The 17994-nt window shown below is 42.2% G+C and overlaps 1 protein-coding gene and 1 long non-coding RNA gene across 2 annotated transcripts; one reads left to right on the top strand and one right to left on the bottom strand.

The window, feature by feature from the left end:
- The first annotated feature begins 94 nt into the window (after nt 1-94).
- On the top strand, nt 95-1457 carry LOC119032862. The gene is made up of 3 exons (XR_005079068.1): nt 95-139; nt 241-319; nt 1136-1457. It is a non-coding gene; the product is annotated as an uncharacterized LOC119032862 (long non-coding RNA).
- Nucleotides 1458-2325: 868 nt separating this feature from the next.
- tm7sf3 (transmembrane 7 superfamily member 3) lies at nt 2326-17944 on the bottom strand. The gene is made up of 12 exons (XM_037122105.1): nt 17626-17944; nt 13549-13703; nt 9305-9455; nt 8778-8898; nt 6900-7071; nt 6584-6761; nt 6161-6247; nt 5048-5128; nt 4808-4960; nt 4604-4704; nt 3933-4095; nt 2326-3829 (listed from the first exon to the last, which is right to left on the bottom strand). Exons 1-12 carry the CDS (start codon nt 17708-17710, stop codon nt 3576-3578), a joined length of 1701 nt encoding a protein of 566 aa, XP_036978000.1. The 5' UTR covers nt 17711-17944; the 3' UTR covers nt 2326-3575.
- Nucleotides 17945-17994: the final 50 nt, after the last annotated feature.

Raw genomic sequence — 17994 nt, forward strand, 5'->3', positions numbered from 1 at the left:
CGCCGGTGCTTGGCAACGCGCGGGAGAATCTGTGGAAGAATCTGTTATTATGTTCTTTAAATTGCTGTTTGCTTAGACAGGCAGGGACTGAGTGGAGCAGACGTGATTTAGCGGCGGTGAACCACAGCGATGATTTCAGGTATTTTTGGCTGATCAGATTAGACGTGTATAGACGGAGCATGATCTTAACATGCCCCCCCCCCCTCGCTAATGTTGGCTTGTCTGCATGTGCTGGGGCAGGAAGATGACATCCCTGTTATACATTTGATGGCAAAACTGCATCAGTGGAGGAGACGTGTCAGGGCCAAGTGGTTAAAGTGTAAGCAAAACATTAAAAAAAATATACATTTCATATATTAAATGGGTTTTTAAAGGATAAGTTCACCCAAAAATGATAATTCCGTCATCTGCTCGCATGCACCGAGCAAAAGAGTTGCAGTAATCTCCCAAACAACCGATGTACCATCTACTGGACTTCTACAGAAGCTCTGATGTCCCAAATTTGATTTGAAAAGATGTTATTTACACCCCCAAAGTGCGTTTTAGCTTGAGAACCCACTTCAGACAGAGTGGTTCAGTTGTTTAAGAGAAGTGAGCGACGCGATGCTCCAGAGAAGTTTTTTGTCGACCACAAAAATTCACCGCTCGCCTTCATCCATCAGCAGCACGGTGACCAGGTAATGACTGAAATTTCATTTTAGGGTGAACTGTTCCTTTAAGGCTTCATCAGTTATTCCATGCACATTGTTTGTTATAAAATAAGCTTTTGTGGATGTGAAATTCTATCATGACAAAAAAATATGTGTGCGATATTCTGTATTTTGAGCTGATGGCATCATAGAAACCAAATGAAACGTCTTAGGAATGAAAAATCGACCACAGCGTTTGAAGCAATAAAACCCACAGAGGGGAAAACAAGTGTTCCAACATCCAGCCCACAGACAGAACAACACGAATCAACGTCTTTTTGCAAATAATCTAGTTAATTAAGTATTTTGAGGCCAAAATCCAACCCCTTCTACTGGATCTCTGACAAAAATCGTCTTAAATGATGGGTTTTATATATATACATGTAATCATATGTAATCGTGACAAGAAAGAAACTGATCCTTCTCTGCTGTGGTTTCATTCAAAGACAAACAACAATGGCCTCGCTCCACTGGCAGAGGATTTGGGGACGGTTCAGAACAACTCCACAGAAAACCTTCCTAAGTAAATCTGTATGATATGATTTATATCAGTACATCTAAACATACGTCTGGCCATCTTCAGCCTGATCAGAGGTCTAACCAGCCAGAAGAAGCATAAACACCAGTGCTGATGAGCAGGACCTTTATTGGAAGTGAGCCACAGTTAGACGTGTGTGACTCTGCTGCCCTCTAGTGGCTCCAAACACACTCTGCAGCTGCACCGGCGGTCAAAACCCTTGATTTCTCTTGCATCATAAAGAGATGGGATGAAAGAAGATGGCCTGTTTGAAACTGCTAATGTCAGCTAACACAGGCAAAGCTTTTTTTTTTTTTTTTTAAATACATTCTCATGATAGAAAGTAATTTATTGTTAAGTCATTGTGTGGTGTCACAATGCAAACCCTCACTCCAGCTCGGCACAGAGGTCCACATGACGATCATCAGGTTAAATGGAATCAGCTGGCGTCAACTGACAGTGCGTTTCCCTGCTGAGCCAAGAGGGCTTTCTCAATATTTAGCTTCAAATGTAGGAGAATTTTGTCACTAAATAAAAGGGACACTTAATCTTTCAGTTTATGAAAAAAAAACCCCACACATTTTAAACCACCAAATCTGAGTTCAGAGGGGATGTGTGACAAATGCAGAGGAGTAAAAAGCAGAATATCTCCATTCAAGACGTAGTGGAGTAGCTGCGTAAAGTTCGATATTATTAAAGTTCTCATAAAAAAATTGCTGGACTTTGTTCTTAGGAACAGTTCTTGATTAAATGTTCCACTGATCAAAACTCTTGGAATATTTTTTATGGGAAAATACAGACAATAAAAATCCTTAAAGCTATTTCAAATGCGCAATTATGGAATGAATACATCTCAGCAGTTCTCTTCAGCTACTGGGCTTTTTGGCTTCTTTTAGCTTGTTGTTTTGGCTTAACAGAACGCTGGACAAGAGCTAAAGTGAAAAATACAAAAACAAATGAATTATTGATTCATGTGTGGAGGTACTGAATGAGCATCATCTAGTATATGATCTGTTTTTGCATTTTACCGTTGGAAGTGCAGCCAGGTGTGTGTGTGTGTGTGTTTGTATGCATTTACCATTCACATTATTGCTCAACCTGAGAAAATAACAAGTCGACTTTTTCACCTGAAGGCGTTTATTAAATATAAAAACATGTTAAATTACAGACACAGTTGACCTCATTCTTCTGCGTATTGTTTTGGATTTCTTTAAACAGAGTCCTGAGGACAAGAGAGTTCAGCTCAGTGGCTCAATACAATACTGACAGACGTTTACAGGCTTAAAGACCGAAGTGGAAGGTTTCATCAGTCGTCTCAGTGCAGCGTGGTCTAAAAGCCGAGCGTGAAACCCTGAGAGAGCCGTGGCACGACAGATTGACAGATGAGAACAGGGATCAATCAGCACCGTTAAAGCCAGAAATAAAATTAAATATATTAAAATCCAGTGTGCAAATAACAAAAAAGGCTGAGCGGCCTGCCGAGTGAAGTCCCGGTCAAGAACACAAGAGTCACGAGGAGGTTATAACATCTGTTGTACAGAGAGGAAACACATCGGTGGTTTTTCATATTTTGTGGCCACAATGGAAAAAAAAAAACACTCGGTCAGATTTTTGTTTGGTGCCTGTTCTTGACCTTCATCCTCACTTCACCTGCGAAGCAAAACATTCAGGGGACAAATGGCACATGTTTATTTTAGTGGATTCAGTGTGTTCTTAGTTTAAAATCACTGTCAATTACACAGTACTTTTAGTCAAGGTCTGGCCTGAGTGTGTAGTTTGAAACAAAACTACCAAATATGAATGTCGACACACACTTTAGGACAAAATGTGGATATCAGACTTTTGTTTTTTGTTGCATTAATCGAACTCTGCAGATAAAATGCCTCGCTTTGTAAATCATTAGCAGTTTGTGACTTAAGTGCAAGCAGCGAAACGAGCAGAAGCAGCACACACCACAGAGCGTCGACAGTTTAGTAGTTAAAAAAGACATTCGACGACGTTTCTTCAGTCCTCCGTGATCAGTTTCAGTGATTTATAAAATGTCATTTAAGTGTTCAGTAAAAGTGGCTTTCAGGGGAAAAAAAAAAAAGTCAGTCTTCATACAAAAACTTTTAATTTTTCAAAAATCCACCTGAAGAGTCAGTCTCAGTGATATAATCCTGTTTAGGTCATGTGTGCTGCATTTCCCAGATGTTCCAGCGCCAGTTATTAAGAACCAAATTCCTCCCAGCACCCAAATCTCTGGCTTCCTCGTAACTGAGCCGGCACAGGTCATAACGGCACCCCGGGGATCTTTTCCTGTCTGGCTCAGGACCCGACTGTGAGTATAATAATCCAACATGTGACTGAGGTGATGAGGGCAGCTGAGGTTACAGGAGCAGGGGTGTGTGTTCTCCGGCCGGCTCCGTCCTCTTGGTGAGCTGCCGCGCTCTGGCCAGGAGGCGGTTGGGCAGCGGGGGGAAGTGGTGGCTCGGGTCGAGGACGTTGGTCTTCCGGCGCTCGCGCTCCTGCAGCCACATGAGGTACGGGCTGGGCGGGAAGAACGGGCGGGAGTGCTCGCGGTAGAGCTGCAGGACGATGCCGCAGACGCCGAGCACCACCCACACAGTGATCATGGCGTAGTCTGAATGGAGGGGAAGGACAAGGAGGGGGGGGGGGAAGACCCGATAGTTAACATCTGACTCTGACGGCGTCGAGGAGATTCTGTTCTCGGCTGTGAAACTCACCGATGGCTTGGAAGGGCACGTCAGTGAACACCGAGCTGAAGTTGTTGTTGAGGAAGCGTTTGAGGATGTTCAGCGTGATGTACGACAGGCTGGTGTAGATGTAGGCGTTCACGGCCAGGACTACAGCGTAGCCACCGACAACGCCGCACGTGATGATGTTTCCCTGTTATCAAAGGGATTGAGAAACACATTGCTGTCTGATTCTTACGCTTCGGGCATTTAATTGGCTGCATCATCACTTAAACGCAACATAAAAGTAAAGCAACCTTTTCAAAATAAGACAATATCTTGAGTTTTCTGCTCATGACTAGAATTTTATTTTTCACAATGAATCACTAATAAAAATACTCAAATAAACGCTCAGGGCAAGTAAAGGGGGGTATTTTCAAAGAGCCAGGCTTACAGTTTCCCTCTGTTTCCAGTCTTTATGCTAAGCTAAGCTAATGAAAAAGTCAAATTAGTCCTTTAAGTTTTGTGAGAGCATTGTGAGGAGTCAAGGTACTTGTCTTCTCAATTGTGTTCTAACTTTAAATTAGTAACTTTAAGTTACATCTCCCAATGTATTCTCAATTATGGTGTCATTTGTAATATTAGCAACAGGTGGTGCCACAGTGCAGCACTCCAGCTCTATATATACTGTAGTGAGTAGGTCGAGGTGTTAAATCAGTTACCTCTCTGGGCCAGCGCAGGAAGAAGAGCGGAACAGCGATCATGATGCAGCAGAACATCGCCCAGAAAACCACATCTGAACGCCTCAACACATCCAGGTCACCTGAAACCATATATGAAACATGCTGAATGCACATTATACATACCAGCATTTATACTCTGCTGTCATCTGCAGCATTAAAAGGGCCAGAGTTCACTTTTCATACCGAGGGGGGTGAAGAGGACGGTGGAGGCGACGAGGAAGCCGAGCATCAGCCCGACCACGACGATGCAGGCCATCACCGAACCGAAACGCCACCAGCTCATCACCAGGAGGACCCCGCCCACCACGCCGATCAACGCCGACAGGGCCAGGCAGACTGCGGGGAGGAAAGAGTCAAGACGTCCTCTAATTCTGCGCACTGTGCCTTTAATCATGCAAACAGACAGGAAGCTTTCCAACTCACTGTCGTAGTTCAGGTCTGTGGTCCTTGTGATCAGCACGAAGAAGAAAAAGGCTGCGAAGCTGAATCCCATGCAAAACAGCTCTGCGCGATGGAGAGAGAGGGAGTTCAAACTTCAGACATTAGAGTAATTCAATCAGGGCTGCGTTGGCGTGATCGCTCTAGACAAACATCACTAATGCTCCGGATAATTCAGCTGCCGGATGAGGGTGGATCCACATGCTGCAGAATAAAGACTCCTCAGAGGGAAACGCGCTGTATCATCCTCTGACTCTCACATCTATAAGATCTGCTGGCAGCAGTGGCCCATCACAGTCACGGGTTCTCTTTGGAACAAATACGTTTCTGCATCACATGCGAGGGAGACCACATGAGAAGCAGGCCACCGCAGCACCCAACACGCTCAGTTTCTGAGTTTCATTAGACAAATACTTTATACTTAACGGAGGCTACTTACATGATCAGCCGTCTGTTGTGGTGTCTCAGCACCACAACAGAGCATTTGCTACAGTTGGGAGTTGTTGTTTTTTTTCATTTGTATGAAGCGGTCATGACTTGCATGCATGACCTCTGACCCACACTAATCTATTCTGTTGACCCTAAAGTGAACTGAGGCTGGAAAAGGCTACATTTAAATAGATATGAATGTTTCCCTTTGACCTGTCTTAAAGAAAAGTTGTTTGTTTTTCTGACTTAAACTGGCAGTAGACACGTATTTTACTTTTATGTATCATTATGAAGTAAATGGTGATTTTACAATGTAATTACTGCTATAATGGCCCCATCAGCGTTAACACTGGTTCCCTCTAAACCTCGCCTTCACTATACTTATAAACTCTGGAGATCCATTCAGGGTGGCAACCCAACACTACTTCTATTGATCAAAATGTTTTGTGAATCACATGCACGCAGAATAATGAACTTAAAAACGTTCCTTTTTTGATAACACTGCAGCCTCATGATGGAAACAAACCACGCAGAAAAAATAAATAAGACCACTTTTTTTAAATGACTTTGTTTAACTGGCTATCAAACGATTATCATAAAATGCTGAAACTGTCCCGATTTCGATAACACAGTGATAAAAATCACATAAAGCAAGATCAAACCACTCACCACACTTGAAGTATCGATGGCCAACGAAGCAGACAAACAGACCTGCCAAACCAGTGATGGTGAAGAAAAGCTTCGTGGATATCTTTCCTGCAAAGAAAAGAAAAAAAATCATGTGTTCAAAGCAGAGATTCTCCGGGTCAACGCTTTTCCTCCTGCTCTTGCTGACGGAGTAAGATGTAAAGTATGTAATCTGAGGCTTACATCGCCAACAAGCCACCATAACCAGCCTTTTCTTTCATCTGCTGCTCTTCTTAACTCGATTAACTTCATAGCTAACATAATAGCCAGAGCTCACTTCTTTCCAGCTGTTCTAGCTGTTCCACTTTGCTTCAGAATGCAGTGTGACATTTTTGTACCACATGACAGTTTAATTCAAGCATGATGAAATAAAAAAAAAAAAAAAAAAACAGTAACAAAGCTCACCGAGTGTATAACAGCCGTCTAGAGTGGATGTAAAGCTGCAGGCGTAGGTGTGGACGGGGACGTAGGAGGCCGAGGTGTTTAGCAAAGGGTCTCTGACGATGACGGAGTAAATGACACCCTGACCTGGGATGGAGTTGAACACCGCCATGCTCATATCTGATGATGCCAGCCTCATGACCTGCAGGCAGACGAAATTGAGCGGCGAAGAAGAAGAGTTAGCAGGCCGCTCGTTCTTATTGTTATTGAAGCTTAATATTTATCAGATAAACACAGGACAAATCTCCCACAGTGAATAATCATGTTCTTTGAGTCGCACCCATTTGCCGTTCGCCATCATGCCCTTGATGTCGGCCACGGCCTGAATGGCGCTGAACAGGCTGCGCTCTGATAGGTCGTTCTCAGGCAGGAAGTACTGGTAGACGTCGTACTGCAGCCGCCAGCGTGTGTTGGTGTCTGTCGATTGGTCGCAGGCCGGAGGAGTTTCTCCCCTGACAGAGGGACAGGACGGAAATCTGTGAAGTTGGTTCTGGTGAGATTTAAAGTGAGTGAAAGGCTCATGTGCACTTCAGTTTTATCAACAGAAGCCATTGAGATGAAAATAGTCCTGGCTTTGATAAACAAATGGCTCTTTTATGCACGGGAACTCAATTTAATGATATATACGTTTAAATGTAATTTAACTAACTCACTGAACAGAGCAGAGACAGAAGAATGTGAGAACAAAGGAGAGAGAGAGTGGGTGAAGGTGAAGACACTAAAACTGAAACTTGACATACTTCGGTCCCTATGTTATATCATTTTCTCTGTCACTGTGGTTTAGCACTGACAGCGGTATATATGGAAGAGGTGTAATCAGTACACATGAACCTGCTGTAGGGTTAAAGAGAAAACCGGATGTCTGCTTTACTTCTGTGTCACACAACACGGACACAAACGACCTTAAACAGCGGGGCATGGTGGGAGAGTCAGTCCTGAGTGTTCAGTGATGAGTCTTTGACTCAATGCTGTACTAATCTGCGGAGTAGACATTTTTAGTCAGTTATTACACACAAAAAAAATGATTTAGCTGATTTCTCCCACAGGAAATGATGTGAGATGTGCCGACACTTCAGTCAGAGTGCAGCATCGGACGACTGCTGCCAGGAGAGAAAGATTTCACACCTCGTTTTTTACTTTTTAGAAATCCGCCTGCAACAGCCCCCCTACACAGCTGTAGGTGTCCTTTGTGTGTTACACTAAGATGTCTCACAAAAACTATCAGCAAGTTATGAAATATTTAAAGTGTTAACACCTGAAAATAAACAAATTAAGTTTGATCACAAACCCCACAGAACCTCGTACCAAAAAGTTTAATATTCAGATTTCTTAGTGTATGCACATTAATTTATACAATCAGAATGTTGTTTGGAATCAGAACACTCAAAATATTGAGCCAGTCCGGTTAGAACGGATCTTTGAACATGTATAAGTTTGTGACTTTTCACTGTGAACATATAGCTGATCCTCACAGGACAGGTTTGAATATAAGAGAGCATGGCACTGCAGGAGCCGTCATCAGGTCGACTACTCACCTGACTTGGCACCAGTCAGACACGTCAAACAAGTTTTAACTGAACTGAACTGACTGGCGACAAAAACACGAGTGTTTGCCCAAACCGATGTTGGTTATGAGCAGAAAATGACATTTTCTGCTTTACATGAATCACTGACAACTAGTAAATACCCCAGTGGAGAATTGCTGGTAATCACCATCTAAACTACCCACATGGCTGCGACACAATCTCTGAACATATTCATTGAAGCCAAACCACACCAAGTAACGGTGAAAAAGAAATAAACTGCAAGCAAACATGCAGAACCCTTTCATTCCTTAAAAGCATTAACCATTTAGTTAAACTAAACCTGACAGGAGTTTGTCTTTTACAAGCCAACTTTTACATATCACAGACATTGTTGAGATAATGAGGGTACCAACCAAAGCGTAGGAGGAGGAGGAGGAGGTGTGTGTTTGTCTGTCTGTGTGTGTATGTGTGTAACGGAAAAAGAGCACGAGATCTTGTCAAAGCAAATAAACAGTGAGGCGGTTTGTAGACAGGTCGTGCCAGACGAGTCTGATGCTGCATATAGCTCGACAGGCTGAACAGGAAGCTGAGCAGAAGCTGAGCAGAAGATACCAGTCTGTTTGGCGCGTTACCTCCCGTAGCCTATGTTTGCTGGTGCAAAGCGGATTGTGATCTCATAGAGGTTGTAGTGAATGTACACGTTTGGATCAATTTCCAGGCTGAACTCCATGTTACAAGCTCCAGGAACTGGATCTAAAAAAAAAAGAACAAATTGGTTATTAGATGCTGTTTCAGGCCAATAGAAGACAAAGAAATCATTCCTTAAGGCTTAGTGGCACCCTGCCATGTCAGGAGGATGGGTGGTACGGGTGTTTTAACAAACTAGAAAGGCAAATGAGCGAGCACGCACTGTCAGTGCTAGTACTTAGTCATGGTCTGCACCAGCTTCCTCAATCAAATCACAATAAACTGTTTTTTTCTAAGCTGGTGTCAGAAAAGTCAGCGTGCTTTGGTTTCGAAGAAAGCATTGCAACTTCCTTTCATTCTGAATGCTTATGCAAGACTCAGGTTGAGTGAATGAGGGGAGGGGAGAATCACGCATCCGTGGCTTTTTAATGGCCTGACATAACAAATCAGAAAAGCGTTCAAGAAGAAGTACCGGTGCCAGAGAACGGGAGGATGACCCCCATGCCCGCCACAGTGTCACCGTCAGGAGAGGACAGGAACAAGGAGAGGGACGCTTGGCCCGGCTCAAGTGGTGACAGGAGCCCCGAGTCCACGGCCGTCAGAGAGTGACCCTGGCCTGGCATCTGAAGCAAACACAAATATCACCTCGTCAGCACGTGCACAAACACAGTACGATCACATATTAAATACCAAGAAAACAAGACCGAGAGTATACACCACTGCTACCAGCTCTGTGAGGCTGTATTTCAGCACAGGTGGTCTTTGAACTAAAAGCTAACAACAGCATTGACATGCTGATGCTTAGCATGTACAGCGTTTAACATGTTCACGTTATTAGCAAGCTAACATTGGCACTTAACACTAAATAAAGATAGATAAAAGCTTCTTCCTCTGGTGACCGCTAATATCTATTCAAAACTGTCATGACAATACTTTAAAAAGTTGGGTTCAGCTAGTCAGCGTCATATGAGGAACTATTTGCATCTGTGGGTAGTTTAGGTGTTAAAACCAGCACGAAGAGCGACTGTTGATTTAAAAAAAAAAAAAAAAAAAAACCTTCAACAAGCAGTCGTATCAGAAGTATATTTAGCTGAAAACAGGGCAAAGTACAGCACTGAAGGCTTTTCACATTGGCGAAGTCTAGTGCGCTCCTTCTGTTGATCTGATTGGTTGAATTTAGCCTGTGCTAGACAGTGACAGTTTGTCGAATCACCTGCCAATACCTTCCCTCTTCCAAAGAGTTCTCTGGGACGATTCTTTTTTTTTTAAAATATAGATACACAGAACCATCTGGATAGTTAGGTTACATCTAATGTAATCATGTGGCTTAACTCCACAGTGGGACATTAACATAACAGGCAAATTAGATGATAGATAGAAAGGCAAATATATAAAAATAAAGACAGTATGGTTACACTGAGACTGAGCCAATTCTCTGCCAGCATTAACTTATAAAAACATTTTCTCCTTAGAAGACATTACAACATAGTTTGTTCTTTGTTTTGTGGATTAAATCGATTATAAACCAACTGTACTCATTATCTGCTGGGGGTGGTTAGTCACAGCGGTCACAGCACGTCGTCAGTAAGATCTGGCTGAGCTTTTGATCAGACTCATGAGACTGTTTGTGACCATTAATGTCAACAGAATGCTGTCTGTGTTCGGAGAGTGACCCCAGTCAGTCGCTATAAAATTACTCCTGTTGTCCTGGATTCTTCTTTGAACAAATTGTTACGCTGATGAACAACTTAATTAATTCTTCTCAACAGGCAGAGCAAGTGAATTCAAATAAGGCCAATGATTCACAGATGGCTCTACTTTAAGGGTCAGGGGATATTCAATATTATTAGCAGCAGTGATAGTGTTGCTGCAAGTGTTTTCACCTTGTTAGTGTGTCATCATAGTAAAATGTTGTCTTGAGACACCTATTCTAACAGGACCTACCACAGAAGATGCTTTATGTATTTTGCAAGATGTTCATATGTCTGTTTCTCTGGGTTACTTTAAATGTGTGTAGTTGAGATTGTAACCAAGGCCACGTTCGAAGATGGGTGTTGTTGACCCATGAGTGCTAAGTACACATGTGATAATGTACTGATGACAACTGAGCAGTCATGGGTTGGAATGTGAACAAGTTGACAGATTGGTGCGATCCAATCCCAAGATGGTCTCTAGTTATTACTGTCAACAAATCACGCGAAAAGACGGAAATGAACAAAGAATGTGTGCCACTGAACGCTGATAAACACATCAGTGAGCCAGACTGTTGCTCTGGGTGACTGGGATGATAAATGGACTACATATATAAAGCATTTTTCTGGACGTCGACCACTCAAACACATTCACATGCTGATGGATGCCATGCATAGTGCGGAAGGACACTGTGTGATGTGATTTATGTTTTAAACTTACATCAGAATATCCCTTTAAATATTGCTAAGTGATTAAAAAAAAATGCATTAGTGTGTTTCTGACTGCCAACACTGGAGTGTGTGACAAAGTAAACCACATCCTGAACTGATGAACTGCCAGGTCACATGAACTGACCGGCTGAAAACAACAGGATGTGTTAACAAATGGAAAAAAATGACCACTCCACTCTGTCTTAGGAGTGAAATGTAAAATAAAACCATCAACAATTCGATAAATGTTCATCATCATTAGGTCAATAGACCCCATTGAACACCAAGTGGGGTTTTCCCTTGGAGATACACGTTGCTTTTGCTGACACAGAGGCAGCTTTCGCTATGGTTCTATCCTAATCTGCCACAACATTGCATCTATCAGGGTAACAATACTTCCATCTTCATCATGTTATCCATGGAAGTATTCACTCCGTGGAACAACAGTAACATTAAAAAGTAACGTCGTTTAAGATTGGCGTTGGAGCCAAAATTGTGACATTGTGGCGGACAGCAGAGGGCATGACATGCCACATATTTCTCAAATGTTTTGCCACATATTTTCCAGTGAGCAAAATGCTTAATTGCTGTTGTGCGATGAGCCTGGCAGCGTCGACACACTGTGCCCACATAGTATGACTCTCAGTCCAACTGCACATACAATAAGTCCATTGTATGACGCCCATCTTGTTCAGACAGTGGTGGAGAGGGTAGAGATACTCCATTCGGTGAGGTTTCAACTGAATTTATCGAATGCAACGAGAAAGAGAAACTTTAAACCACTTCAGTCACGCGTGTTTAGTGCTCAATGTGACAACCGATTTGCCACCAACAGGAAACACACAAAACAGTGATTCAACCTAGCACAGGCCTACTGTGGGATCATTTTGCCACGCTCATATTATGTGGTGGATTTGTCTAACTCATTAAAATCATCTGGAGTGAACAAAGATGATTTTTATACAAGTGGTTTGTTAACCAGAAGGAGAAATGGACAGTCGGCAACAACCTCACCGGCTGAGAAAATAAATATCAACAAACGTAAAAACAAAAACGGATGTCGTGGTTCAACACTTGAAGTGAGTGAGAATGATGAAAATAAAAAGGGAAAGAGGAGATAAGTGATATTGATAATATAAAGGAAACTGAACTGTCTAGTGTGCACGTTTACTCCGTATTAACACGCTTCAGTTTGAACACACACACTTCCTCTTTTCTCTGTGAATTTCCTGTGTAGATCTGCTCCATGTCAGGTTTTGACATTCGTTGGCATCAACAGACTTTTGTTTTCTGAGCAGACCTTTTCCGCCACTGAGAAGCTCACATGGATCTGTTTTCATTTCTCTCGCTTTTTTTCTGCTGTTTAACCAGCAAAAATAAGACTGAACTAAATCAGGCTGTCTGCCATTCTTGGCAGCGTGGACCCCGAGCTATCCCCCCTGAGACTTCTGGGACTGACGCCAGTAGGTTTTCCCTCAGGGCCGCCTTGTCTGCCACCCATGACCAGTGGACTGTACATCAGCTGACTGCGACTTCTCTTGGTGGGTCAGACGACCTCGCTTACAAAGCCTCATTCATTCATCGGGGGTCAAACTAAGCCTGTTAATACAGCAGAAAGCATACCTTTAATTACACAGTTTCGTCTTTATCATTTCACGCAGGCACATCAAAGATAGAATCACTCAGTTAACTCTAGCAAATGATTAAGCATTTCTTTTGCTGATTTCACAGAAAATTCTGCATCTTTATCTCGTACATCAATAAGCTTTAACCATAAATGTTCAGAGGCCACTTTTACAGCAGTGTAATCTCCGTACCATGAAGAACATCTGAATATAAGCCTGTATGTTCTGGGCCCGCTTATGAGTATGACGTGAATTGGTGTCAGCCTAAAAAGGTGTAGAAAATGAGCCGTAACGGGTTTTCCCTCATTAGCTGTATGGTATGAACAACATGACTTAGACTTTTACAGCAGTACGTGCTCTTGAAGAAATGACTTGTTGTTGTATGCAAAGAGAGTGGTAACAGGACTAGAAAGGGTGAGCCCGCAATTGATACTTCAATCCAACTGCCTCCATGTATTACCTTTTTTCTCATATGACACAAGGGTAATATTTTAGAACCGTCTGTCTGTGCCCAGTCCAGATAATGGGGGGTTAGCTATGTCTGTCAGTTGTATGTCAGAGGTGCTACTGCTATAGTCAAAGCTGAAAAGTGTAGACAGAATATTCAGACCACACATCAGGATCACTGCTGTTGTTACTTCCTATTTAACGTGGTCTCAAACTGTGAAACAGGTCATCGCTTCCCTCACCCTGGTGTAGGAGAGCGTGGCGTTGTGGTGCTGCGTGTGGAACTGCAGAGTGATGAAAGCGACCTCCACGGGGATCCTGGACACCACAGCCTGCACCGTCTCATTCCGGGAGACGCTCACGTTTTGGAAGGTTCCTGGCAGGAAAATCACCCGGTCTGTGACACAGAGAGAAAAGTAGGACTTATTCCCATAACGGTAAATCATGTGACTTTATTGGTGTAGACTGATTGCAGTGTGCTGCTTATAAATCGCTCTGCTACAGTGTCACCATAAAGTCAGCGCTGGATAGGCTCAGGTAGCATACTAGCCGATATATGCTTTTGATTATGGTTGTTATTCTGTAATCACACACATTATACAATCACACTCATATTTTGTCGTGCCCACAATCAATATGTTACTATACTGTACATGTATTCCTCTTGCCATGTTCTTTTATGGGAAAAAGCATTGCATGGGGCGTTTAAACAGACTAAATGATTTTAACAAGGACAGCGCAAAAAAACTGATAGCAAAAGCTAAACGTGGACGATACTGCACAGAAAGCAGAGCTGCTCTCTGAAACTTGCAGGCTTGTTTAGCCTAAAGAAAAAGGAAAGTTTTTTTTTTCACTTAACATTTCTCTTTCACTCTCTCTCATGACCTCACCAAGTTTACATATACACAGTTACAACATTACTCAGCCTTCGGATGTACTTAACATTAGGTTAAACACATTAAATTTGTTTTCCTTTGCTTCAGTCAGTCTGGCTTACTATGAAGAACAATGACTCACTGTCGAGGAAAACATTAGGTAAACTTTAAATTCCCTGACATGACAGGCTGCAGACAGTTGGTGCCAAGCCAAGCAGGCAGGCTGAAACCAGGTCAGCAGCACATCAAAGGAGGGGCGTCACAGAAGAGGCTGAATGAAGACGTACGCTCTGTATTGACTAATGAGGTACAACAGTATAGTGAAATGCTGAAGCATGCCTTCGTCAGTTGTCAGTGCTGGAAATTAAGTACACTTAATCAAGTTCCATACTTCTATGCTACTAAAATCTTGTTGTATTTGATGACTCCATGTAATGCTGCTTTCTACATTTACTCCACTACAGAGCTGCTCTGTGCTACAGAGATGCCTCTACCTACAAAACATACTCTTCAGAAATAAAGGAACATGCTTGTTTGGCAAAGGACCAACACCATCCACATCAGCACTGCCTCCACCAAGGTTATGTTTTCAGCCATCCGTCTGTTTGTTTGTTTTTTGTCATTGGTTGGTTTGTCAGCAGGTTTATCGAAGATGGGTCTCGGCCCAGAACAGACCCCATTTAATTCTGGTGGTGATTCAGATAAAGGGATTTTTTTCCTTCCTAACTTTCTTTGACATGGCGAGAAAGGGTGTTTATCCACTTTTTCATTAATTTCGTATTTAGGTGGCTGGTATCTATGAGTGAGTACGATTTGATGCAGATCCTTTATCTGGTGATTTTCAATTATGGTTAAGTAGTTACGTTTAAAATGGGGTTTAAAATTAAGCACAATGTCATGGCTGAAAATTAAGGTTGACTGGTTACCAATCAGGCTGGACGCCTGGCGCCATTTCTATCTGTTCCACATCTAAAACAGACTAAATGCATGAATAATCTCACATTTTGTCCTGTGTTGTTGAACAGTTGTTACTCTGAAGCAAACAGTAAATATACCACTTGGTAACATAAGTAAAATCTCTAGTGCAGGACTTCTGAGTATTACTTACTTGAAGAGAATCCAACAAAGCAGAATACATGTCTTCACTGTCAAGGTCGCAGTTGGCTAAAATTATTTTACCAGAGCGAATGCTGCTTAAAGTGTAACATGTCGATTTCTCACCTCTAAAGCTTTTGGCCCTTCGGAGTTTTTCAAACACAATCTTCAACTTTGATCTGAGAACGTTTGGACCGGCCAGAAACACATATCGTCCCTATCACCTGCTTACATCAATTCTGATGTTCTTTTCTATTTTAATGACACTGTAATAATCAATCAACCAATGATATGTTAACTCTTAGTAAGCATTAGCTGTCCATCTGAGAAAAAAAGCAATGTTGAATTTGCTGTGTAATACCAGGAACACTTCATATGCTGCAGCAGCAATGACGCACCAGTTAGACCAGACAGGCACATGCAGTTTGACAGAGATAATACAAAAAAAAAAGTGTGGCAAGTGTTTTTTACAACAGCTATGAAACTTACAGCGTCATTGTAAAACAAACGTGTCAGTAGTAAACAACACTATTCGAGAAACATTCACTGATTGTGAAACATTCATAATGACAGTAACTTTAACAGAAATCTGGAAGATACTTTCCCCCTCTATCATTTCTAACTTTGAGTCCTCAGCTCTATATTCTGTGAGCATGAACTTTCCTCCCTATTTATGTCTCTGACCGATCACCCCGATTGATTTCACTGGGCCATAACTGCCTATATAATTGGATGTCACTCACACATCACTTGCACTACATTACCTATGACCTTTTTCAAACATTTATTCTATATATTTTTTTTAGGCTTTTTTCCTTGGTTATTGAGAAATATAACAATAAGAGCAACACTGTTTAGATCATATATATATGGTCTGGTTATTTTGTATGTTTGCTGCCACGTGAGACGTGTTTGTGTCCCATACAGAGAAGAAGAATGCCAAGTGTGAAAAGTAAAGCTTGATGGATTTGATGCAGGATACACGTGCGTCCTGAGCCAGACTGTTTGCAGGTCAGAATCCAGCGCGGGAGTGACCTGCTTTCTGGATTTTCATGACCTGTCAACAAGAGGTAAAGTGTGACCCAATGAGGGTTTACAAGAGGAAGAAAACATAATCCAGGATATATAGCTGAGGTTATTCTTTTCATCTCTTTATATTCTTATAAATGCACATACTTTACTTGTATTGGCTTGTTAATAAATATATCCGCCAATCAGTGGTATGCTGTGGACTGCAGAAAAACACACTCAAAAATCTACTTTATGTTGCACATTCTACTTAATCTTTACACTCTTAGGTATTTTAATGCCTACATTTGAGGCTAAGTTAAAGTTATTAAAGCTTGTTTGCAGAGTTGCCCTTGTGAATAATTGATCAGTGTTGGTGCATTTAAGAGGTGCTCACAGTAAAATAATTCATTTACTTCCAGGGCAGGATTTATTGTCCTGTCTACATGCTATTTCTGAGGCTCTTCCTCCCAAGACTAATTGAAAACCACTGAATACAATCAAATTCAAAATAACTGAATAATACTGACATAACTCATTGGTTGCTTGATGCTTAAAGCACATGTGTGTCCACATGTGACACTCAATCAGAGATGGCAGATCATCGGCTTGTTATGTTGTCTCAACTTGCTTTTGCTGGTAATCAAATATCCAGCAGCAAGTGTTTATTGACTTGGTTTCACTACCTTTTTGCTAGGATCCACCGTTGGTTTTGATTCAAAGGGTCACAAATGTTAGCTCAAGTAATCTTTCTATGAAATTCCTACAAGAAAAGTAAGTTTTTTTTCATGCCTATGAGTTTTGAAGTGCACACAGGCCTGTCATCAGTTCATTTGATGTGTATACTGTGTCCTGGTTGCACGAAATTGACCAAAAAATAATTCAAATATGTGAAATTCTAAGAACAGCCCTATATGGATATCACAGTAATATTATAGCCGTTTTTAATTACAGCTGCACTGTGATGACCCCTACAACATCACTTCAAACACGAATCTATATCATGCACATGCAAAGCACATATCCGTAGAACTGAATTGAATTAATTGAGGGGGGTTGACATGCATAAACTGGACCAAGTACACATTTGAGCCGGGGTCTGTGTGGCACAATTAAATATACAATCGCTAGCTAACGTTAGCTAGCTAGACAAGTTGAGCCGTGTGACACTGAAGTGATTTGGTACAGTATACAGTACCAGCGTGCCACACAGCGGCATTTAGACGACCTTTTCTACAGAGTTAACTAACACACACCCTACCTGTTAGTCTTCAAGCTGAAGAAGCTAAAAATAATGTTGCTTGATGTGAAAAGATATTGAATCACTATCTGGTAACTCACTTTCCACTTGGGCTTCAACTTCACGTAGAAGGAGCAGCAGCAGCAGCAGCAGCAGCAGCAGCGGGCGCCAGATCCAGCGAGACATTTTCCTCCGCTTCGTTTATTTCGCAGCAACAGGCCAGTTATCTGCTTGTCAGAGGGCTCATTGGTAACCTCGCAGTCTCCTGTGTTTGGCTAACAGAGGTCCCTGCGAAGGCAGAAGCGACATGCTTCACTGAGCTTAGTGTTTTCTGAGACACTCTTCTTCCTCTGACCCTCCTCCTGCCTGACTGCCTGCCTGCCTGCCTACCACTCGAACCGCTCAACGATGCTTCCGCGAGAATCACGCCCTCGTTCCCGCGATAACTCCTCCTGCCCGCTCCAAACATC

This window comes from Acanthopagrus latus, chromosome 14 (genome assembly GCF_904848185.1).
Source record: "Acanthopagrus latus isolate v.2019 chromosome 14, fAcaLat1.1, whole genome shotgun sequence".
NCBI lineage: Eukaryota > Metazoa > Chordata > Actinopteri > Spariformes > Sparidae > Acanthopagrus > Acanthopagrus latus.

Bases quoted from the DNA above. Each gene is read 5' to 3' on its own strand.
- tm7sf3 (XM_037122105.1), bottom strand. From the start codon at position 17,710: ATGTCTCGCTGGATCTGGCGCCCGCTGCTGCTGCTGCTGCTGCTGCTG. The intron at 7,072-8,777 runs GTAACGCGCCAA...TCCCTCTGTCAG, and splicing joins GCAAACATAGGCTACGGGAG to GGGAGAAACTCCTCCGGCCT. The intron at 5,129-6,160 runs GTGAGTGGTTTG...TCCATCGCGCAG, and splicing joins CCATCGATACTTCAAGTGTG to AGCTGTTTTGCATGGGATTC.